The 25,672-nt window shown below is 39.4% G+C and overlaps 1 protein-coding gene across 1 annotated transcript; it reads left to right on the top strand.

Moving 5' to 3' along the window:
• Nucleotides 1-308: 308 nt before the first annotated feature.
• LOC100756057 (protein SET-like) lies at nt 309-25,107 on the top strand. Its single transcript, XM_027400511.1, has 2 exons — nt 309-480; nt 23,701-25,107. Exons 1-2 carry the CDS (start codon nt 309-311, stop codon nt 24,606-24,608), a joined length of 1,080 nt encoding a protein of 359 aa, XP_027256312.1. The 3' UTR covers nt 24,609-25,107.
• Nucleotides 25,108-25,672: the final 565 nt, after the last annotated feature.

Here is a 25,672-nt window from a genome sequence, read left to right as displayed (position 1 = left end):
GCAGAGGTTTTCTTTTGTTTAAGTTTGTTGTTAGAGCTTAAACTGAAGACAGTTGTCATAATCAAGTTAATTATTTCACCCTTAAAATCTGTGTGCTGCAAATAGGGTTATTTACAAACATGAACTGCATGCACACATGCATGCCCTCATCTGATTCCACTTAAAAGCTGGGCTATTCCACAGCCAGCTTTATTATTTGGAGTTCAGTCACTGCAGGAATGCAGATAAGTTCAAAGATACAACAGGGCTCTCAAGCCAAAATACACTAAATCCATCCTACTGAAAGGAGGCTGTTGTGTCCCGAGGAGATGATGGAGTTCAGGCCAGGCTGCAGCTCCTCCCTGCTCTGCAGTGCAGGGCTTCTATCTGGCACTCCAGGAGCTGGGAATTTACCACAAACACTGCCTTGGGGAACAGTGTTAGCAGCTGAGAAACTGCAGAAGCAGGCGGCTTCCCAGCGACCTCCAGATCCATCAGAAGGCAAGAAAATAATTAAAATCCTAATTAAGTAGTTTCTCATCTGGCTCATTTGAAGACACTCCAAAAAGGGTCAGATTTAAGGCGTGGTAAAAACAGCTGAAGCATTCGATTTGTGCGTTAGTTAAAATCTTGGTTAAGTCAGGTTCATGCAAGGAATGTGAAGGAGAGAACTAAGTTAATAACTGTGCAATTCAAATGCAAATAATTTTTCTGGTGGTATTTGTATATTTATGAAGGTTTATTTTTCATTTACTTAGTTTTATTTTATAAGTACCGACTTTTCTTTGCTCTCACACAGTATTGTATAAGCAATAATTTTCTGTCTTTATAAATGACACAGGGCTATGGGAGAGAGGTTGACAAAAAGCCCAATAACACGATGAAATTTTATTTTATTGAGGCTAGGTTTCATGTAACTGAGGGTAGCCCAAATCTCACTACTTAGGCAAGGATAATCTTGAACTCTTGATTGTCCTGCTTTTACCTCTCAAGTGCTGGGATTACTCTGGGATTGTAAGACTTTAGGTAGTATCAAATATTTTATAGTTTTAGAAATTTTGATGCAACTGCTTGCAATAGCTGCTTTGCTATGTAACTTAAGAACACAGCATAGAAGATCTATCAATATTTGCCAGTGAAATTTAGTCATGGATTTGTCTTTTAGGTTGTTTTCTTCTCTCAGTTACTTTGGACTTATCTTCCTGCATGGCTCCAGGAAGAACCAAATACTACTGTTCCTTAGACAACAGTTTCTCAGGGAACATCAGTTAAAATTGTATCTATTATTTTATTTTTAAAATGTTTATATGTATGGGTGTTTTGCCTGCATGTATGCATGGTGCCAGAAGATGTAGTTGGATCTTCTGGTAGTTTGAGCCCCTCCCAACCCGCCTCCCATGGGTTCCGGGGATTGAACCTAGGTCCTCTGTAAGAGCAGCATGTGCTTTTAACTGCTGACCCACATGAAAATTATAAATACAAAAATTCAGCTAACAAGTCTGAGGAAGCCAAGACTATAAGCTGTGTGTGTTCATACTCCATGTATCACTCAGTAGGGATTTATTGTTTTGGAATTGCTAGTTAGTGGTGACACTCACAGACCTGCATTTAAATCTGAAGTACTATTAGTGCCATAACTTATGTTAACTCCTGGGTAATTTTTAAAGCCCAGAAGACCCGCTCTGACCCCTGACCCCCACCTCACATTTCAGACTGCAGACACACATGTTGCTGCTTTTAATGTTTGGAACCCTGCCTCTGGCACTCAGTACTTCATGGCTTCTCCTCTTCTGACTCACCCTTCCACTCTTCTTCTCATCTCCAAACATTTTGGTTGGGGACCAGTAGAGGACTTGAACCTGTGGAGTTGGAACTAGACTTTTGTTTAAATCTCAGCTGTGCCACTTAGAAAACTTGTGCTTTGGGGCAACTCAGTCAGTCTCTGGCAGGCTTCTTCAGTTGGCATGTGGAGATATTAGCATCTGTGTTACAGGGTTCCTCTGAAGAGCAAATAAATGGAGCATATAATATTACCTCACTATTGCTAGTGAATAATGTTTCCTTCTGTTTTAGTTCCTGTTCTATTGCTGTGAAGAGACACCATGATGGAGGCAAATCTTATATGTGTTTAACTGAGGGCTTGCTTACAGTTTAACTGGGTGCTTGGTAAATCCCACATTACAGTATCCTTGCACTACAAGTAAAAAAAAAAATGCTCTGTGTTTTAAATTTCTATCAATAATTCATTTTATTTACCTCCCTTCTATGCATATATCCATACTTACTAGAGCTTCCACACCTACAACCCACATTTTTCTCTCTTCGCCAAATCATCATATTGTTTGATTTAGCATCGATTTAAAAGGCCCATATATACTCCAGCTGCTAAGTAATTGCTTTCTTGATTTTGCTGGCCTTACTTTCGCAACAGGTCAGCCCCACACCATCCACAGGTTCTTACAGATTCTGTTTGTACTTAGATATCCTTTGACCATCGAGATAGTCAGCATGAGATGCTGAATAAGCAAACACTATCTAAACCAATGGTTCTCAGCCTGTGCGTTGCAACCCCCTTCAGTTCCAATGACCCTTTCTTCACAGAAGCTGCATATCAGATGTTTACATTATGATTCATAACAGGAGCAAAACTACAGTTATGGGTAGTATGGTGTGTGTGTGGGGGGGAGGTCACCACAACATGAGGAACTGTATTAAATGGTCACAGCATTAGGGAGGTTAAGAACCACTGCTCTAGACTATTAAATTCTTGACCTCAGGCTTAGGTCTTATGTTTGCTCATCTGCCTTCTCCATAAAATAAAAACTTAAAGATCTTGTTTGATTTTATTGAGTGTCATCTTCCCAAGCCAATCAGAGAAAACTAATAGCTATTCTTTTTCTTCCCTTCAGCAAGAGTGAAAGCAAGGATTTGTACTATGAGTATTTACACAAAGTCATCAATTACTAATAGAGACCATTATTCTACATGAATCAGGTATGGGGACACTTTCTGATGGGCTGAATTGTATTTTCATGATTTCTATAGTTTGGAAGATTCTTATCTCTGTCATTCCCCCTTGCTGAAGAGACTCTAGGTCATAGGATGATTTTTGTGTTTTTTTCCCAGTTCTAGGAGCTAACAGGAAAGGGGCGACAAACACTATAGCTGGGGCTTGGAGGCTAAAGAACAGAGCACTCCAGGCTAACAGTAAGAAGTCTTTCCTAAATTATAAAGTTAACATAAAAGCTTTACCTGCAGAACTTGAACATAGAATCTTCTCTTCACCTGCCACTTTTTTATTTGTTAATAATTTTTCTCTTAAAGTAATAATAATTTTTAATATTTTAAAAATGAAAATCAATAAAAGGAGAAGAAATGCCACCTATGCTTCTATGTATTATTGTAACTGCATAAACTTTTTTCAATGCAACTGTATCAATGCCTCTTTTTGGTCTGTATTACATAAGCAATACGTGGAGAAGTTCATGTTATCCCCATAAACAAGGACTCACAAGTACTCTGTGTAGTATTCTGTAACCTTTTTGTACTCACTAATGCATACTGTGTATTTCATGTTAGCAACTACACTACTATTTTCAATGAGCTTGTTCTGTTTCAATGAATAGTAGTAACATACTTATCTAATGTCTATTGAATACATAGACTGCTTCAGCAGTGGTACAGTGGAGTCTGCATACTTTCTGAACTGTTTATTTAGGTCATGTTCCTAAAAATTAATCCCTATATCAAATTGTATATAGTTTAAGATGCTTTGTTTTAAGCATTACACAAAAAAATATGGGCTAGTTCTTTTAAAAGTTAATTTGGTAATATATCTATTCAAATGCATATATGTAAACACACATATTTCTAATATGTATTTGTCTAGTCCCACTCTCTATGTTAAATACATCTAGACTGAAAGTTTGCACTTTTTCCTTAGACCAGTATTTAGGTGTCATGTTGCTATACCTTAGGATCTGTACTCTAAAAGACTCCTGATGGGATTAAGGATGTAGCTCAGTTGGCAGAGTACTGGACTAGCATTCACAAGGCTCTGGGTTCGATTCCCAGATACCACATAAAGCAAGTGCAGTGATCCTAGGTGTCTGGAAGCAGAGGCAGGAGGACCAGCAGGTTAAGGTCATCCTTGATTACATAACAAGTGGGAGGCCAGTCTTGGCTACACGAGGCTTGGCCTTTTAAAGAAGGGGAAGGAGAAAAGGCTCTTGACATTTTCTGCCAGCTGTCTTCCTCAAGGAGAGATATGCGCCTTCTGTGTTTGTACTCTTTTCTCCCAGTCTAGTCAATATAACATGTTATCATTATGAAAGTTTTATCAAATTGATAATGACAAATTGCAAGTCCATTTTCTTAATGTATTATTAATTCATGGTTGGTGATGGCAAATATTTTAAAATGATGATTGGTTTAGATCATTTAGGTTTTTTGTTTTTAATTTCATTGATCTATTCCTTGATAAATTACACACGTCAACAAGGTACTTAAGAGTTTTTATTTTACATGTTTGCATACTTTTTAAAATTGAGTCACATTTCAGAAACTAGCTAGTTGTACAAGAAAACATGATACTTCCCTCCCAAGCAGACAGCTAAACTTTACTCCTCAGCCTGTTGTACAGTGACACATGGCTACCTGGCCAAGCTCCAGTCACAAGTTTGTACATGCTACAATCAAAATGGAAATAGGTTTGCCAACTTGTCTAGAGACTATAGCAGAGAATTCATTCCCTTGCCCATTTAGTTTGTTGATAGAATATTTCCCCCTGTAGGACTGAGGTAGGCTTACAAGTGAGGACCATTCCTAGGAACTGAAAGCCACCTGCAATCAGCTGTGTTTCTTCTCATATAGGAATCTGACTCACAATTCTGCCTCCTTCTATTACTGTAAGAGCCCATTGTTTACACTGGGCTCACCCAGATAGACCAGGACTAACCTTCACATTTTAATATCACCCAGGGCTGGGACTACATCTAGGTTAGTAGAGTGTTTATCTGGCATGCTCAAAGCTTGGGTTTGTTTACCTAGCATCACACAAATGGATGGACTCAGTGACACATCTCTGTAATCCCAACTCGGGTAGGATGGAGGTAGGAGGACCAGAGCTTGTGTCATCCTCTGCTACAAAGTGAGTTTGAGGCCAGCCTGGACTACATGAGACCTTGTCTTAAAACAAATAAAACAAACAAAAATCCCAACTTATAAGTAACTATAATTCCATCTGCAACTTGGATTTCCATGTAATTTACCATGTAAAGTAACTTATTCATGTACTGCATAAAGTCAAATTTCCACTGACTATACTCTTCCTCACCTGCTCTGAAATCTAAATCTTCCTGAAGATTGAACTTGTACTGCCGGTTTACACCAGCGGTGGTTGAAAGTAATGAAGGCAAGGCTCTGCTGATGCTGGTGAGTAAAAATGTTATTCACTAGGCCTGGTGTTGGTGGTGCACACCTTTAATCCCAGCACAGGAGGCAGAGGCAGGTGAGTTCGAGACCAGCCTGGTCTCCAGAGCTAGCGTCAGAATAGGCTCCAAAGCTACACAGAGAAATCCTGTCTGGAAAAACCAAAAAAAAAAAAAAAAATGTTATTCACTAATCTGATTAAGCCTCCAGTCTAAGAACCTCAGGTTTGAGTGTTTATTTTCCTAAACGGCTTTCAGTAGTTCTGTGACTTTTTGGCATAAGCAAATAAATAATGTGTTTTCCAAAACATGCCACTGACCTTGTACATAGTCCCATTTTCTCTTTTTGTATGTTATTTTCTACACTTACCCCAGTCTTCTTAATCCTGTCTTCACTTTCTCCTAAGCAGCCCTCTGTGGAGGAGGATAACATAACCACCCTCAGCTGAAAGGGAAGGCAGCTGTAGACTAGTCTCAGAATTCCCAAAGAGGAGCCTTGTGACTAGTCAGTACTGTAATGACTGTACACCTAATTCTCTGTGGGCATCTTTATCATAGAACCATGTGATTCTGTCTCTCTTTTATTGGGATGAGATACATGTAGAATAAAGTTCAGCAATGTTACCCATGTAAAGGACAGAATTCAGTATCACTGTTGCATTCAAACTTTTCTCTGCCTTTGGCACTATTTTTTTCTCTGTATTGGTTTGGAGCCTGTCCTGGAACTCGCTCTGTAGACAGGGCTGGCCTTGAACTCACAGAGATCTGCCTGCCTCTGCCTCCCAAGTGCTGGGATTAAAGGCGTGCCCCACCAATGCCCAGCAATCCAAAAAGTTTTAAGCATTGTTTTTCATACTACAATTCTGTTTATGTATGTGAAGAACATTAATTATAATGACTTTTTCAAAGATGTCTAAATGGTAGTAATCACAATATGATAATTTTAAAGAGAGTGTAATTCCTAGATTGCATCTTAACCAATATTTCAAATCATAATATTTGATTCAGCAATTTTCCCAATTTACTACAGTGAAAAGGAAATAATCTCAAGGGAATCAAGGAGGGAAAATGAATCTCCCTTATCAAACATTAACTTTGATCCAATATACTTAATGTGATAAAAATAAAATTTTTGCGCTGCCTGATACTCTGGAGTCACAGTCCCATTTAATTTGTTTTAATAAAGGGAGCTTTAGCTTTAGTTCGTCTGCTGATGATTCTTGAAACAAGATATTAGTTGATTCATTTGAAGAATGTAATTAAACGCTATGGTTAAGAAATGGAAGTGAGGGAGTCTTCCTTTGTTTTGGGTTTTTATTTTTATGTGTATGGGTGTTTTGTCTGCATATAGGTCTGTGTACAACATGAATATGCTGCCCCCAGAGGCCAAAAGAGGGATTCACATCTCCTGGGACTAGTTACAGTTGGTTGTGAGTGGCAACCAGAGTCCTCTCTAAGAGCAGCCAGTGCATTTATCCAACCCAATATGTGGATTTAGGCAAAAACCTGCTTGTGTTATAGGAGCATGTGTTACTGTGCAAGAAACAGTAAACATGGTTATAGGAAAAGGGTGAGAGTTTTACTTGTAACAAAAATGGTCCCATCTATCCGTCAAAACATACATTTGGCACCTTCCTGTGAGAGTTGCCCATCCCAGTGTAAAGTCCAAGGGTGCACAGATACATGATACACAGAAACACAGACACACAGATATACACGATACTGATACACAGATACATGATACACAGATATACAGATACACAGATACATGAATAAGTAAGTTTGATAAAACATTTTCCTACTATGTGCTTCCTGAATCCTGCTTTCTTAATACATTTCCTGGCCTCCCTCCCTCCCTTCCTCTCTCTCTCCCTCCCTTCTTTCTATCCTCCCTCCATCCCTCTGTCTCTCCCTCCCTCCCTCCCTCCCTCCACTTTTGTTTGTTTTTGAATCAGGATCTCATGTAGCTCAGGCTGGCTTCAGACTTGTTCTGTAGCTGAGGACATCTGTGAACCTCTAATCCTCCTGCCTCCGTCTCCCAAGTGTCAGGATTATAGGTGTGGATATGGAATTTGGGGCTTCTTGCATGCTGGCTAAGCATTGCACCAACTGGGCAGACCCTCATCCTGTAATTCGGTATTTTCTATTATCATAGGAAGAATATTTTAATGTGACTGATAACAAATTTAATTAAAGATGAACAAATTTAAAAGAAAAGGTCCAACTTTTCTGATAAATGTTAGTGAAAACATCTTATTTAAAGAAGAAACATTTGAAAGGACTAGAAATATAAGTGACTAATGACTGTATAAGCTGGAGTTAGAGTTAGCAGTCAGTCCCAGCTAAATGAATCCTTTAGCAGCTTACTTTGCATGGATAGCAGAGAGTCCTACTCTGGGCTCTATGTTCTCCCGTCCACTCAACACTCTCCTTTTGTTATGATACTCTTAACATCCATGCAGGGTGTCAGATCTTTACTTAATCTTCACCTGTTTATGGGGAAAATGAGTTGCTCTTGTAATATCATGGAATTAAAAATGTTTTCTTTGATTCTGCCTTTTTTTTTCTCTCTTCTGTATTGGAGGAAACAATACCAAATCTTATTGTGGAACAAAAAATTCTGACATCTGTTTTCTTCTTCAATTCAACTTGAGTGAATTTATAATCGTTTTCAAGAAGCTCCTAACCTTGTGGAAACAGATTAGCACTGAGTGCATTTGCGAGTTTGGTTTACGCGGTCTTAAAAGTATGAGTCACAGTGCAATGTGTGTGTTTACGAACATCCTTTGGGCATAGTGAACAACAAAACAGTGAAGACACTTCGGCTGTTTCTTAAAATAAGGACAAGCCTCTCTCATAAAGTCTGAGGAATGGAATCCTGTGGAACCAAAGAAGAAAAACTCACTTTATACTCAACTGTTTCAAGCTTGAAGAGCCTTAATCTCTATTTGTCCCTCGGAGTCTGAGGACAGGATATAAATGGGGTGCTGCTGGTGTAAGATGATGGATGAGGGTACCCTCTGGTTGCCAGAGGATCTGTGACCAGCACAAAAACTGCTTGGTCTGGGTTAATTAATTGCAGGAACAGTTTATTCTGATGCAGGGCAAGCACCTTGGCTAAAATCTCAGCATCTGTGTTGATTAAAGATCTGAGGCTGGAGAAAGCACATAGTTGGGGGTCTTAGATAGTGTGGGAACCATCTGGGCTTCTTTTAATGAGGGAGGGCTTCTGCATTCCAAGTCTCAAAGCTGTGTTATTCTAGTCAGCATTAATGGCTGCCTCTTGCCCAGCACCACAGCCCTTCAATTAAGACACCGTCATTTTCTCTGGATATGTGTGTCAGCACTCTATTCGGGGTCGCACTCTTATGTTTCATGTCCTAGAGACCCAGTGATAAGAGAACAAAGTGAAAATCTCACTGGCCATGTTTAAGTCCAAGTCCTGGGTGGAGAGTGAACAGGAGTTTGTTAGTTCGTTCTGAATGTCACTGTCAGTGACATGACCACGAGGCTTGGTGGCACCTGTGAGATGGGAGTTACACATGTGTGTTTTCTGAAAATCTTATCTTCAGGATATTATGTCTACAATCATCTCTTGTTGGCTTTCATCTGGTGTTTTGCTCTTTGTTTCTGTAACTGTAGAAATGGTTTCACAAGCTCAATAAAAAGGAAATAATAAAAGTAGAAAATAATGTCACATCAAAAAAATCCCTCAGGAAGTTCATAGTTGGTAACTTTATGGCTTGATTGCTTATAAAATGATAAAGCCAATCCAAGGATTTTATTTGAATCCTAAATTACATACCACAAGGATTTTTAAGCCCATTGTCAGCGTTGGTGGCCTTCAAGGCAACAATAACTTAGGTCCAAGCAGTATTTTTCCTCAAGTGCTTTGCTCTTTGTATTCATGGAGATTTAAGTCAGCCACTGGGAATAGTCTATTCATTATACCAGAAGGTGGAATCACTTCTTCATTTCATTACTTTAAAAAACATTTTTATTGTCAACTACATAACAAATACATGGTTATATAATGCACAAAATGGATTTGTAAAATAGTAATACAATAAACACCTATTTTCCCCTCACCCTAAGAATTAGTTTATCACAAATTTGTCTTCAGTGCTATGTCAAACTTTGCTTGTTTCCAACCCTCCTCAGTACATACTTGCAGTGTGTGCGCGCGTGCGTGTGTGTGTGTGTGTGTGTGTGTGTGTGTGTGTGTGTGTATGTTGTGAGTACATGTGTGATGTGTGTGTGAGTGTGTATGTATGTGAGTGTGTAAGTGTGTGTATGTGTACTAGAATAATAGCATATGGATTTTTGTGCACCTTGTTTTCTTTGAACACTCATGTGCTGCAGAGTGATGTGCATAGTTGTGACTCATTTTTCAAGACTGCTGTAGAATAATCCATTGAGTAAGTATATTACCAAAATGTTCTGTTGAACAAGGGTGTTATGTGGTTTTGAGTTAGATTTTCACATTCACCCATATCTTAGTTATGGTTTCTATTGCTGTGATGAAACACCATGATCAAAAAGCTAGTTGGGGAGGAAGGGTTTATTTGTCTTACACTACCATATTACCATTCATCATCAAAGGAAGTCAGGACAGGAACTCAAACAGGGCAGGACCCTGCAGGCAGGAACTGGTGCAGAGGCCGTGGAGGGGTGCTGCTTACTGACGGCTTCCTACCGCTTGCTCACCACCAGCCCAGGTATGGAACCACTCACAAAGGGCTAGGCCCTCCCACATCAATAACTAATTAAGAAAATGCTTTACAGCCAGATCTTATGGAGGCATTTTCTTTGTTAAGGTTCTCTCCTTTCAGATAACTCTAGTTTTGTCAAGTTGACATAAGACTAGCCAGCACAACCAGCAATGTGTGAGTGTTCCTGAGGGACTCACTGTCTTTGGCAACATCTGGTACTATTGCAAAGTTTGTGTGAAAGTCTCAATTGTTGAACTTTTCACAATACTTGATAGATTTTATTTAGTTATATGTTTCTTTGTTGTGTGTCTATTCGAGTGTCTTGTGTACTAGGCTGCATGTGAGAAGCTCAGAGGACAACTTGTAGGGGTATGTTCTTTCCTTCTTCCTTCTGGACTGTGGGGGATGGGACTCAATTCTCCAATTTGGCTGAAAGTACCCTTCCCCACTGAGAAATTTTTCAGTCCCCTTAGGTTTCTTTTTTCAGTGAAGCTTTAGTTTCATAGAAAAAAATGAACATGATATATTTTGAGTTCCCATATATCCTCTACCAATGATAGTCTGCTCTGCTATTGTCTTGTGTTAGTGTGATACATTGACATGCTAAACCCAGGTGCAGAGTTTACATCAGGGTTCACTTTTGGGATTGTATATTCTGCCAGTCTCAATATCTACAATTATATGGAATATATTCCCCTCTCTGAAAACCTCTGTGATCCCTTCCTTCCTTTCTTCCTTCCTTCCCTTGAATCGTTGATCTTTTTATCATGCTATATTTTTTTCCTTTCCTAGAATGTGATATAGTTTGAATCACAAAATATGTAACCTTTTCAGATTGACTTCTCAGCAACATGCATTTAAGGTCTTTAAAAATGACCTTTTGCTCAGGAGATCTTATCCCTTTCCCCTTCTCCAGAGGACCATGTATGTCTCCCTTAGGGTCCTCCTTTTTTCCTAGCTTCTCTGGAGGTGTGGATCGTAAGCTGGCAATCCTTTGTTCTATGTTTAATATCCATATATGAATGAGTTCATACCATGTTTGTCTTTCTGTGACTGGGTTACCTTATGAAGGATGGTTTTGCCTAGTGCCATCCATTTGCCTGCAAATTTCAAGATTCCATTGTTTTTTTTTTCACTGAGTAGTACTCCATTGTGTAAATGTACTACATTTTCTCTACCCATTCTTCAGTTGAGGGGCATCTAGGTTGCTTCCAGGTTTTGGCTATGAACTGTGCTATGCTATGCTGCTATGAACATAATTGAACAGATGTCCTTATTCTATGAATGTGCATCTTTTGGGTATATGCCTAAAAGTGGAATTGCTGGATCTTGTGGTATATTGATTCCCATTTTCCTGAGGAACCATCATACTGATGGTTCCTCAGGAACCACTGATTTCTAAAGTGGCTGTATAAGGGGGAGCTCATGGACTTCAGACTGATAGCTGACAAACCAGTATAGGACCGACCCAGATCCCCTGAATGTGGGTGTCACTTAGGAGGACTGGGCAATCTATGGGGCCTCTGGTAGTATGTCAGTATTTATCCCTAGTACATGAATGGATTTTTGGAGCCCATTCCACATAGAGGGATACTCTCTCAGCCTAGACACACAGGGAAGGGCCTAGGCCCTGATCCAAATGATATGACAGACTTTGAAGATTCCCCCATGGAATGCCTCACTCTCCCTGGGGAACAGAAAGGGGATGGGAGAGGGGGTTGGTGGGGGGCAGGGGAGGAGGGGAGGGAGAGGGGACTGGGATTGACATGTAAAACAAGATTGTTTCTAATTTAAATAAAAAAGAAAAATGGTGAAAAATAAAGGTATATGTATTTCTTTTCTTTCTTATTTTTTATTGCTGAATAATATCCCATTGTTAGGATGCACCACAGTTTCTCTATCCATTCACCAACTGAAGGACAGACAGCTTGGTTTCTTTTGAGTTTTGAGAATTACTAACTATAAGCTTCATTGAAGATTTGTGTGTTGATTAAAGTTTCTACCACATTAAAGTTAATGTCTAGGAGTACAGTTGCCAAGTCATAAGTTCTCCTTCACCTTGTAAGACAGTATCAGACTGGGCTGGGGTGTAGCATTTAGTAGAATGACTAGCTAGCTGGCAGGCATGAAGCCTTGTGTTGGAGTCTACCACCACATCAATCAGGTGTAGCGGCACAGGCCTGTAATCTCTGCACCCAGGAGGCAGATAGGAGGACCAGGGTGATGGAGGAAGTCCTTTTGTAATATGTTTCTATAATTGGTTGATAAATAAAGCACTGTTGGCCAATAGGGGAGCAATTAGGTGGGACTAGGAGAGAAGGAGGATTCTGAGAAATCTAGGAAAGGGACAGAAGTCACCATGTGATCCTGGGAAGAGAAGGCATTCCACCAGCATCCTCGATAAGATAAGTCTTTATAAAATATATAGATTAATGGTTATGGTTGATAATTAAGACTGAGCTAGCAGATAAGAAATCCTAGTCATTGGCCAGCAGCATTGTAAATAATATAAGTCTCTGTGTGTTATTTGGGAGCGGCAGAACTCAGGCGACTGACAGAAAGAGTTATCGTTGTACCAGGGTTTAAAGTTATTTCCAGCCACTTAATGAACTTGGGAGTGAGACTATAAACTCTGTCCCTAAAAAGGAATATAAAAAGAATGAAAGGAAGAAAAAATGGATGGAATGAAAGGAGGGAGGAAGGAAGAAAGAGAAGGAAGGAGGGAGGGAGAGAGGGAGAAAGGAAGAAGGAAGAAAAGCAGATTACCCATATGTTTTCAAAATGATATATTCCAGTAGCAATAAAGGAGAACTCGACTGCTTTACATTCTCAATCTTTTAATGTGGTCCATGTTTTAGATTTGGACCTTTCCAATAGGTGTGTGGTGTTATCTTGTTTTGACTGACAGTTCTTTAATAACAAATGTGCACCTGTCACCTCTTTATCCTCTGGGTGTTTGTCTGTTCAGACCTTTTGTTCACTAACTTAGTTGAATTGCTATCTTCTGAGTTGGTGAGTTTTAAGAGTTCTTTGTATATTTTGAGCAAAGTCCTCTATTGGATATGTCTCTTGCAAATGTTTGCTGCTATTGCTTTCTTATTGTTTTGACAGTGCCCTTAACCACGTTTTTAAATTTTAATAAATTAAAATTGGTGTTGCCTCTAATGGTCATCACCGCACTCAGGGTCATCTACATTTTCTCCCATGTTATGGGTTTTATGTGTCAGGGTGTTCATCCTTAAATGAGACATGGATCTATATCACACCCTCTCCTCAAGGCTCTGTGATCATAATGGAAGATGAGGAGGAAAGATTGTGAGGAAACAGTGTTTTCCGGACACAACAGGGCAGGTGCATCTATGAACTCATAGTGATTATGACAGCATGCACAAGACCTTCACAAGCTCAGGCCAAACAGAAGTGGGCATGAAATTTTACCCCTGACTGAGTAACTACTGTCATTTTATAATTGCTGGGAGATGGAGAGTCAGTTTCTTTAATTGTGTGACTCTGATATATAGATGACACTCCAGAGCAGACCCCCACACAAGGAGTTGGCCAACACAACTAAATTTGATGGGAAGGGAGACAAAGGTAGCTAGGAAGAAAGAAAGATGTGGGGGAGAGAACAAGATGTTGGCTGGCTGGGTGGGGTGGAGCTGGGAAGAGTTGGTGGGGGGGATGAATATGACCAAAATGCACAGATAAAATTGTCACAGAATTAATATTTTTAAAATTAGGCTTACGATGCAGCTTGAGTTATTCTTGAAAGCATGTCTGGTCTCTTTCTGGATTTTTTGTTTTTGCTGATCTCTCCCCATTGTCCTGGTACTATTTCCTGAGATACTGTCATTGCAACTATGATTAATTTTTGGCTAACTTTGGAGGAATTGCCTAAGGTCCTTTTAAAATTTTGTTTCTGCATCTGGATATTCACTTGTTCTAGCATCATTTCTTATTTTTTTTTTAAATTATGTAACTTTGCCTGGCCTGGAGCCTACTATGTAGACCAGGTTGAACTTGACCTTATAGGCTGCCTCTGCCTCTAAGTGCTGGGATTAAAGGTATGTACCACCATGCCCAGCTCAGCAGTATTTCTTTAAAGAAAACTGGTTTTTCTCACTGCATTGCCTTTATCCTTTTCAGCCATGTGAGTTGATTTCTGAGCTGTTCAGATGTTCCACTATCTCTTATTCTATTAACCTTAACTGTTGATTGCTGTAACTTTACAGTAAGTTTTTAAGTCATGGTGTACCATTCTTCTGATTTCAGTTGTCTTCTTCATTATGGTATTGGCTATTCTGGATCCTTACCTCTTCATAGAAACTTTTTGCTGAGGTCCACAGAATAACTTTCTGCATTGTAAAGAAGATTCACCAAGTTCACAATTTGTATTCACAGCCAGTGATGTTGAGCATCTTTTCAAGAGTTTATTGTAATTTGTATTTCTCTCGAGTAAAATGCATTAAACTTTTATGGTATTTAAGTGCTTTTATCATTGGGTTTAAAGTACTCTTCTCATTTTTATTCTGTAGTCATTTGTTGGTACCAGGTTTTTCAGAAAATCAGAAACAGGATATATACTGATAGCTAGGAAGAGAGTTACTGTATGGGGTTAGCTCATACAACTATGGAATTAAGAAGTCTTATGATTATTTCCACTTGTATACTGGAGGCCCAGAGTAACTGGTAATGCTGTTCAGTTCAACTCTTGGGACCATGTGTACAAATGTCTGGGGACAAATGAAGCTGACTGTCCTAGTGCAATCAAAGAGCAGAGTCCCCTTTCTCTTCCATTTGAGCCCTTGGTGGATCTGAGGATCTTTACACTCACTCATAATGATCACCATCTTCACTCAGTCTTCATATATTCAAATGCTAAGCACTTTCAGAAATAGCCCACACCCTCAGATGTAGTGTGTTACCAGCTCTCTGGGCACCTGTTATTCTAGTCTAGTTTCTAGTCTCTGGGCACCTGTTATTCTAGTCTAGTTTCATAATATTAATGATCAAACTTGTTTATATGATTTAAAATATTAGATCTCAGTCTAAAATTTGTCTTTTTATCTCAGTATTTATTTCATAGACAGAAATACTTAACTTAGTAACTACTCTTGAACAGATATTGCTTTCTTGTTATCTGCAAGAATTCTTTAGCTATTCCACAATTACTTTTCTCAATATTTTCTCTGACGAGTGTCTTAGTCACTGCTCTATTTCTGTGAAGAGACAACAAATGACCAAACAACTCTTCTTAAAGAGATCATTTAATTGGGAGCTTGCTTACAGTTTCAGAGGCTTGGTCAATTAGCCTCATGGTGGAGAGCATGATGGCACTCAGGCAGGTACTGGAGCAATAGCTAAGAGCAATAGCTACTGATCCACAGGCAGAGAGACAGGCTGAAAGGCTGAGAGGCTGAGAGACTGAGCCTGGCGTGGGCTTTTGAAACCTCAAAGCCTACCCTCCAGTGACAAACTTTCTCCTACAAGGCCACACCTACTTCAACAAGGCCATGCTCCCTAATTCTTCTAATCCATTCAAATAGTGACACTCCTTGACAATTAGCATTTAAATATATGAGCCTTTATGGACATTTTTTTTAAAACAATGATTATTATTACTATTATTGTTACTGTTATTATTTTTACATCCTGACTGCAGTTTCCCCTCTGTCCCCTCATTCCAGTTCCTTACTCCCCACCCCAATTCTGCCCACCCCAATCCATTCCTCCTTTGGTTCTATTCAGAAAAAGGGAGGCCTCCCATGGATATCAACTAAACATGGCATATAAAGTTGCAGTTAAGTCTATGCCCCTCCCCCACCTTTCTTATTAAGGCTAGACAAGGCAACCCAGTATGAGGAAAAGGTTCTAAAAGCTGGCAAGAGTCAGAGGCTGCTACTCCCACTGTTAGGAGTCCCACAAGAACACCAAACTACACAACTGTAACTTATATGCAGAGGGCCTAGCTTAGTCCCATGCAGGCTCCCTGGCTGTCAGTTCAGTCTCTGTGAGCCCCTGTGAGTCCAGGTCAGTTGAGACTGTGGGTTTCCTTGTGGCGTCCTTGACCCCTCTAAACAATCTTCTTTCCCCTTTTCTGCAGTATTTTCCAACCTCTGCCTAATGTTTGGCTGTGAGCCTCTGCATCTGTTTCCATCAGTTGCTGGATGAAGCCTCTCATGACAATTGAGCTAGGCAATTGATGAGTATAGCAGAATACCATTAGGAATTATTTCACCGACTCTTTTTTTTTTGCCAGTCATGTTTTGTTCTATACTAGGTCTCTGGGTTATCCCGCCTCTGCTTCCTTGCCCTCCAGGCAGTATCAGGGGTGGGCTCCCTCATGTGGCCTGGGAATATGGCTGGATCAGTCATTGGTGGGCCATGCCCACCTTTACCCCAGAATATCTAGTAAGCAGGGCAAATTGTAGGTCAAAGATTGTGTTGCTGGTTGGGTCCCAGTTCCTCCAGTGGAAGTCTTGCCTGGTTACAGGAGATGACCAGTTCAGGCTATGTATCCCCTATTGCTAGGAGTCTTAGCTGGAGTCATCCTTGTAGATTCCTAGGAGTTTAGATTGCTCTAGATTTCTACCTTACTGTGAAATGCCCAGTGCTGCTTTTCCAGTCATCTCTTCCAGTACTCTCCCCCTCAACTCCCCCAACAACCTAATCCTTCCTGTCCCCATCCCCCACTGCTGCCCTCAGTAGACCCACAAAATCTATTCTATTTCTACTTCCCAGGGAGATCCAAGTGTTCCCGACAAGGTCCCACCTCCTAATTCTTCTAATCCATTCAAATAGTGCCACTCCTTATGACTAAACATTTAAATATATGAGCCTATGAGACCAATCTTATGCAAACCACCACTAAAACATTTATAGATTGAGTTTTACATTTATACTTAGGATACATTTTTGTTGTTGATGTTTTGTTGTCATTTTTTGTTTTTTTATGCAGGCTTTCTCTGTGTAGCCGTGCTGTCCTGAAACTCTCTTTGTAGACCAGGTTGGCTTTGAACTCAGAGAATTGCCTGCCTCTGCCTACCAAGTATGGGGATTAAAGTAGTGTGCCACTACTGCTCCACCATTTAAAATTTTATGTAAGATGTGAAGTATTAGTTGAAATTGAAAAATATATCCAATACCAAATGATCAGCCCTAAAAACATACATAGAAGTAACATTACCTGGATGGAACAAGTCAAACCATTAATGAAAAAGAGATCACGAATTAGTAAGAAAGCAAGGAGGGGCAGATAAGAGGAAAGGGAAGGAGAAAATAATCTAATTAGAATCTCAAAAGAAGAAATACACATTTTAAGTGAGCAATATTTATCAAAAAGGTTATTCTTTTTCTATTGAACTGACTTTTCACTTTTATCAAAAATTAATCTACCATCTCTGTGAGTTCGAGGTCAGCCTGGTCTCCAGAGCGAGTGCCAGGATAGGCTCCAAAGCTACACATAGAAACACTGTCTCAAAAAACAAACAAACAAAAAAATTAATCTACCATACTTTCAGTTGGGCTATTTCTGAATATCTCTTTTGTTCTTTGAAATTGTGGTCTGTTCTTTCCCCATCACCATATTTGCTTAATTACTATAACTTTATGTTAAGAGAATATTAGGAGGCATAAATTTTCTAACTTTGTAATAATTTTTATAATTGTTCTTTTCTTTCATTATGTTTTATTTAGTCATTTGAAAATGCCTTTTGTGCCACTGGGATCAACGTAAGGTCTCACATATACTCGACAAATGCTCTTCCTTTGTGTTACAGAATTAGTGTGTCATTGATGCTAGTCACAGGTTGTTCACTAGATCTCCAGAACAGATTCTTTTTGAGTAACAGAAACTTTTACCCTTTAGTCATTATCTCTGTATTTCCTCTACTCACCAGCCTTGGAAACACCCCTCTGCTCAATATATTTATGAATTATACAGTCTTAGATTCCACATTTGAGTGAGATCACACAGTATTTTTCTGGTCTAGTTCATTTAACTTGGCATAATATCTCCTGTCACAAAATATATGTTTTTCTTCTTTTTAAAGGTTAAAGAAAATGTATATGTAACATTTTTTTCTCATGAATCCTTTAGTTAGGCTCCATATTTTGACAGCTAATCTTGGTTGTCAACTTGATGCACATGGGAAGAGAAACTTCAACTGACACTTTCATAGAGTATCAGGTGGACAAGTTTGTGGGGGCATTTTCTTAATTGCTAATTGGTATAGGAAGGACCAGACCACTGTGGGTGGAGCATTTCTTAGGCAGGTGGGTCTGAGTTTTACTAAAAAGGTACCTGAAAATGAGCACAGGAGCAATTTGCAAGTAAGCAGCAAGCTCCACGGTTTCTGACCTAGTTTCTGCTCTGTCATCCTTCGGTGATAGGCTGTTACCTGGATGTGAAATAAACCCTTTCCTCCTCTATACTGGCTTTGGCTAGTGTTTGCGCATAGCAACAGAAAGCAAACTAGAACACATATCTTGGTTAGTCCGAATAAAGGAATAATGAACATGGGAGTGCAGACAACACGTTCAGATCTTTGAGATCCTGATTCCATTGCTTTGGAAATATACCCAAAAGTTGGATTGGCAGTCATGTTTTAATTTTTCTAAGGAAACTACTATATGCAGTTTTCATAATGGCTATAGCAATTTACATTCCCCAGTATAGTATTCTAGTGTTTCCTTTACATGCTTTTATTAAGACACTTTTTTATTTTTGTCATTTAATTTTAAAGACAGTGTTTTTATATGCAACCCAGGTAGCCTCAAATTGCTTATGAGACTAGGAAGACTATAGGGGAAGCTGTAGCCACGCCTACTTATGGGCTGGCTACAGGTGTGCCTAACCAGGCTTGCGAGGGCATGGTCAGGGTGACGTAGAGTGACTGCGTTTTCTCTTTCGCCTTCACTTTGGTACTTGCTGGACAGACTGCTGCCACGCCGGCTGGCTAGGTCGCTCTGTAAGTAAGGCTTTTCCCTATTAAATACCCTTATATTTCTACCTGACTCCCCACTATGGTAATTGTGGTAATTCCCCACTATGGAAGACACTTGAGGAATGACACCTGAGGTTATCCTCTGACTTTGCTCCTCACCCTACTTGTGTATGCACTGGCATACATGTCCACCTGTCATAGTAGGGTTTCTATTGCTATGACAAAACACTGTGACCAAAAAAAGCAAATTGGGGAGTAAATGGCTTATTTGGCTTGCGCTTCCAGATCATAGTCCTTCATTGGAAGAAGTCAGGATAGGAGCTCAAGCAGGGCTAGAATCTGGAGTCAGGAGCTGATGCAGAGGCTATGGTAGGGTGCTACTTAGTGGCTTGCTTTCCATGGCTTGCTCAGTCTGCTTTCTTATAGAACCCAGGACCAGGCCAGAGGTGACACCACCCATGATGGGCTGGGCCCTCACCTATTGATCACTAATTGAGAAAAAGCTTTACAACTGGATCCTCAACTGAGGTACCTCCCTTTGATGACTTTAGCTAGTGTCAAGTTGGCACACAAAGCCAGCTAGTAAACCACCCACCCATGCAAACACACACATGCATGCAAACAAAAACACAGAGACAGGCAAATACACACTCATATATACCCAGAAACACATACACACACATAGAATGTAAGCAAATAAAATAAAAAATAAATTTGTGTAGAAATTTTGCCACTCAGCTTTGTAAAGTGCAAATGAGACAGACACAATACCTCTCTCATCAGCTGGGAACTTTGTCAAGTAGGCTAGGCTAGCTGGCCAGTGGGTTCCAGGATATACCTGTTCCTGTCTCCCATCTCACCATTGCTGGGAGTATCAGTTATCCTACTGCACATGGCTTTTACATGGATCTTGAGACTGACCCCAGGCCCTCATGCTAGCAAAGCAAGGGTTTTATCAGCCAAAAGCTATTGCTTCAGTCCTTTATATCACATTTGGTGGGGAGGTTGTTTTTATTTATGTATTTATGCTATGAGTGTCCAATCTTCTTAAATGTATTTTCTGTATCAAGATGATTACATTATTTTATATTTTATTCTCTTGATATGGTATATTCTATTTACTCATTTTTGTTGAAATAGCTTTATATATACTCAAATCTCACTTGATCATGTTATCTGTTAATGTTTTATTGAGGATTTTCATGCCTTTGGGATTTCATTTTTGTTTTAGAGGATCAACAATTCTTATTCACATTGAATGTAAAGCTTTGCAAGCCATGACAAAAACACAAGTAAGGCAATTGCAGACCTCTGGTAAGTCATCTACTTCACATATGTGCAGCTGCGGAGATGGCATGATGCATTCTTTGTCACTTTGGTCCATTCCTTATTTCTCAGTAAGCCTGGTATCAGTATGTACTGTCTCACCAGCCAGCTCCCAAATAATGACAGGGAGACTTCTCACTAATTATGAAAGCTTGGCTGTAACTTAGACTTGTTTCTAACTAGCTCTTATAACTTAAATTAACTCATTTCTATTAATGTACGTGCTGCCACATGGATCATGGCTTTTTATCTCTTCTCCTGAATGTCCTGTTTCCTTTGTGTCTGGTTGGTGACTGTCCTTTTTTCTTCCCTGAGACCTCTCTGTCCAGAACTTTCACCTATATTTCCTTCATACTTACTGACCATTTAGGCTTTTTATCAAACCAATCACAGGTAACATATTTTACACAGTGTATGGAAATATCTTGTAAGAGTTTACATCTGAAGCCCTCATGTTCTTCCTGAGTGACAAATTCCTAGATTTTTCTATGTGTCTAAGAGGCATGTATCTTGAGGCATACTTTATCGGTGAGCTTATGAATATTGATGGTGTTTTATCAGGTCACCACCTTCTCAGCTACAAAATGGCATTCCTCTTCAATATTTTATCCATGGGATACAAGTTAGAAAAAGTGTGAGGACTTAGGCTCATCACTGTTAACTTTTTTTTTCCTAGTGTCCTTTTCTGGCTTTGAAGGCAGAATGATGTTCTGTGGCATAGTGTGAATTTGCGACTGTTTCAACCTTTTCAGTTTTTGCAAGAGTTTTTAGAAGTTGGCTTATTGGCCTTTAAATGTTTATAGAACTCATCACTGAAGGCATCTAGTCCTGGATTTCCTTTGTTAAGAATTTAAAAACAAATATCGATTCTATTTGTTTCTAATTGCTTGCTGGTCTGTTCAGATCTTTTACATCTTTACAACAGGCTGTACAGTACTACCAGAGTCCACAAACATTTCTGTCTGGCTTTGGCTGGAGGTTTTGATTATCACGTGAATCACTGACTATCCCTTCATTCTTACAGGTCTCTTGGGGGTCCCTGGGATTCATGAGTTTGGATATTCATTTCCCATTCCAAGTTTGGTTATTTGGGTTTCATTAAACTTTAAATGAAGCTCATTGTTCTTTCTCTTTTGCATTAATTCCATTATGGATATCTTGATTGTATTGCTGGTGTTCCATACATTCCACGACTCACTCTTTCTTTCCTTCCTTCCTTCTTTCTTTCCTTCTTTCCTTCCTTTCTTTCTTTCCTTTCTTTCTTTCTTTCTTTCTTCCTTCCTTGCTTCCTTCCTTCCCTCCTTCCTTTTATTTCTTTGATTGGATAATTTCAAATAACACATGTTTAGTGTCTCTAAGTTTTTATTGTTTGAAAAGTTGCTTTTTAAGCTTTCTGTAAATATTTTTATTTCTTCTATCTTATCATTTATAGTCACAGAATTGTTCCTTCTACTAATTTTTTTTGTTCTTTGTTGAACTAATTTCTCTTCAGGTAGGATTTGCTTATTTCAGTTTGCATTTAGTTGTGTGTCTCTGCTTTCTTCTAACCTATGTGGATATCCATTTCTTTATAGGCCTTCACTATTTCTTTGGTGGGATCTTGTTTTCCTAATAATTCCTCATACTTGTGGCCTTGCATTTGAGGGAGTAGGCAGGGTCTTTGTCCTGTGTTTATAGGCCGTTTAGCAGTGACTGCTTATTTCAAGTCATCTTATCAAGAGAGTATGGGCTAGCCAGTTGCTGAGGTCCACAGCAGAGTTGGCTACAGGAGTCTTTAGTGTATACACCTAGACTGAATCCACTGGTGCTAATTTACTATCTGGGCTACCAGGAGTGGATGAGCTTGGCCCCAGGGAGTGTTGGTCTGAAACTTGTGTCTGTGTTCAGAGACCTTGTGACAAACCAAAAAGAAACAAAGCAATAAAGATAATGAAATATTTGCCTTCCTAGAAAACCTCAAAGATTCTAAAGCAAAATCATAAGGTTAACAAGACCATGGAACAATAAGTCAGACGTGTACATTCTGGCTGGGAGGATTTCTGGCATTAAGGTTAATGGGAGAGATGGTCTGATGTTGGAGTCTGCAATGCAGTTGTAGTCATTTGCTTTTCTCCATGCGGACAGTGGTTCTCCAGGCTTCACTCAGTGCTATGATATGTTACCCAGCTATCTTACCTCTTAGGAAGGGACTTTCTTTCATGGAGAGGTCAGATTGATGCAATTTGTTTTTGTAAGCGTGAGAAAGGTCTTGGGTAGCCCAGGATAGCTAATCCTGATTTCCTTCTAAAGTAATGAAATAATAACTTCATTTGATGGTTTTATATAATGTTTCAATGTATTTTATTTTTGTCATTTTCTTGTTGAATTCACACAACACACATTGATATAAAACTCACATCATTCCTAGGACAGTAAAAGGGATAATTCTGTGCTTAAAAATAGGAGCTTGCTTTGTCAAGGGGCTTTAATATTTCACATTTCTTGGTAATTGTTTGTTTTCAGAAACATAAGGTCAATTTTTGTTTTATGAATGACTTTTTTCTGCTTTTAAAACTCAGGAATTAGGACATTAACCAACTTTAGTGCCTCCCTATGAGATATAAATCAATTTACATTCTTCTGGGTACAAAGCCAGACAAACAAGTAGGAGGCCTGGTTGTAGAAGCAGCCATGTTGTCATATGGACCACTGAGTGAAGTGTTCTGGTTACAACAGACAAAACAAACAAATAAACAAAAAACCCTATTTAAATGTATTTTAAACCCATACACTACAAATATTGCTTTGGATACTAGTGCTGCCATCCAAGTTAATGTTTACTGCATTGAAATATATAATGTATCTTTCTGTCAAATCGAATTCAGTGTAATAAAATAAGAAGCAGTAAATCTGGAAGTTATGTGGTGTCAGCCTTTGTGATGTTTATTTCTTTTATTCAGTTACTACTTCCAAATTGAAGCAGTGAAACAGATTATACTCAGAGTAAGAGCACTTAGCTGGATAACAGAGCCTATCATCATAAAAATTCCCCAACATGACTCTCTGGACATTTACCTGCACTCTCTTTCCCTGTTGACTGTTATGGTACTAGGCCAAAAATTAATCCACTTTCTCCAAATTTGGAATTTAATCTGATTTCAAACCCACTGATGTTTTATGCTGCTTCCCCGTTGTCCTGATATCCTATATATACATTTTAATGTGATGAAATTTAAAAGTGCCTTCCTAATTTTGACCAGTATATGCCATAAGTTTTCTTTAAGAATTAGCAAGTTTAGGCAGTTCCTTCCACTTTCTTCCTGCCCTGAGCACCGAGGCTCCGGCCGCTGGCCTCTCGCCACTTCCCTGGTGCCGTGGCCCCGAAACGGCAGTCCGCGCTCCTGCCCCAGTCCAAGAAACCCAAGTCGGTCCCCGCAGCGAAGCTGGACCACAAGCCGGCCTCGCTCGGCCTGCCGAAGGGAGAAAAAGAACAGCAAGAAGCAATTGAACACATTGACGAAGTACAAAATGAAATAGACAGACTTAATGAACAAGCCAGTGAGGAAATTTTGAAAGTAGAACAAAAATATAACAAACTCCGCCAGCCATTTTTTCAGAAGAGGTCAGAATTGATCACCAAAATCCCAAATTTTTGGGTAACAACATTTGTCAACCATCCACAAGTGTCTGCCCTGCTTGGGGAGGAAGACGAAGAGGCTCTGCATTACTTGACCAGAGTTGAAGTGACAGAATTTGAAGACATTAAATCAGGTTACAGAATAGATTTTTATTTTGATGAAAATCCTTACTTTGAAAATAAAGTTCTCTCCAAAGAATTTCATCTGAATGAGAGTGGTGACCCGTCATCAAAGTCCACGGAGATCAAATGGAAATCTGGAAAGGATTTGACAAAACGCTCAAGTCAAACACAGAAAAAGGCCAGCAGGAAGAGGCAGAGCTTCTTTCCCTGGTTTACTGACCATTCTGATGCAGGTACAGATGAGTTAGGAGAGGTCATCAAAGACGATATTTGGCCAAACCCCTTGCAGTACTATTTGGTTCCTGCTATGGATGATGAAGACGGAGAGGCAGAAGATGATGATGATGATGATGATGATGATGATGAAGAGGAGGAAGGCTTGGAAGACATTGACGAAGGGGATGAAGATGACGGTGAAGAAGACGAAGATGACGACGAGGGGGAGGAAGGGGAGGAGGATGAAGGCGAGGATGACTAGCACAGAAGACTGATGGATTCCAACCCTCTTTTTTATTTTCTTTTATTTTCAATTTTCTCCAGTCCCTGGGAGCAAGTTGCAGTCATTTCCCTCCCCTCCCCAATCCCTCTTGTGCTCAGTCGCCCTGTTTTTTGAGGTCTCTTCTCAACACCATGGTTCTCAACTTATTTGGGGGGAAATACCTTGAGCAAAATACAACGAGAAAAGAATCTCCACTCTTCTGTTCTAAATTCATTTTTATCCTCGTCTCAAACTATGGATTCAACACTGCCAATGTGCTCTGTGGGGGGAAAAGAAAAGCCCTCTGGCTCCCTGGGCTCTGCAGGAGACTGGGGGGTGCTAGGCCCCTGTGTAGTAGTGCATAGAATTCTAGCTTTTTTTCCTTTCTCTGTATATTGGGCTCAGAGATTACACTGTGTCTCTATGTGAATACAGACAGTTAGCATTTACCAACATGTATCTGTCTACTTTCTCTTGTTTACTAAAATGAAAAAAAAAACAGAAAAAAGGGGGGGTTAGAAGGTCAGCAAGGGTGGGTTTGAGGTGTCTGGGGGGGTTAGTGGGCATTGTGACAACATGGCTTCTCCTTTGGCATGTTTAATTGTGATGTTTAACAGACATCCTTGCAGTTTAAGGTGACACTTTTAAAATAAAATTCTCTCCTAACGAAAAAAAAAAAAAAAGAATTAGCAAGTTTAAATTACTTCTTAAGATAATTCGCATTCTTAAACATACCTATGTTTAAAAATAACAGAACTTGTTTGGCCAATAATAAACCTATGTAGATCATTCAAATCTGCTCCTAGATCCTTATGAATATGACTTAAATACAGAGGTTCAGAAGGAAGAAAGAAACTGAGACACTCATTTCTCATTCTCACAGGTTATTACAAAAGCACCTTGTACAAGCCAATCCTGTTTCCATTTTAAATTATGCAATTTAAAATAGTTCTTCAGACGTAGAAAATTTACAAAATAAAGATACAACACATATATCCCCACAGTGTCTGCTGTTCTAAAACTGTGGAATGATTATTTAAAGGTGAGTGAGGTGCTTAAAATTT

Source organism: Cricetulus griseus, chromosome 2, assembly GCF_003668045.3.
Source record: "Cricetulus griseus strain 17A/GY chromosome 2, alternate assembly CriGri-PICRH-1.0, whole genome shotgun sequence".
Taxonomy (NCBI): Eukaryota; Metazoa; Chordata; class Mammalia; order Rodentia; family Cricetidae; genus Cricetulus; species Cricetulus griseus.
This window is presented reverse-complemented; position numbering and strand designations above follow the sequence as displayed.

Coding starts and splice junctions, on each gene's coding strand:
- LOC100756057 (XM_027400511.1), top strand. CDS start 309: ATGATGGAGTTCAGGCCAGGCTGCAGCTCCTCCCTGCTCTGCAGTGCA. Junction 481..23,700: donor ACCTCCAGATCCATCAGAAG/GCAAGAAAATAA, acceptor TCCTGCCCTGAG/CACCGAGGCTCCGGCCGCTG.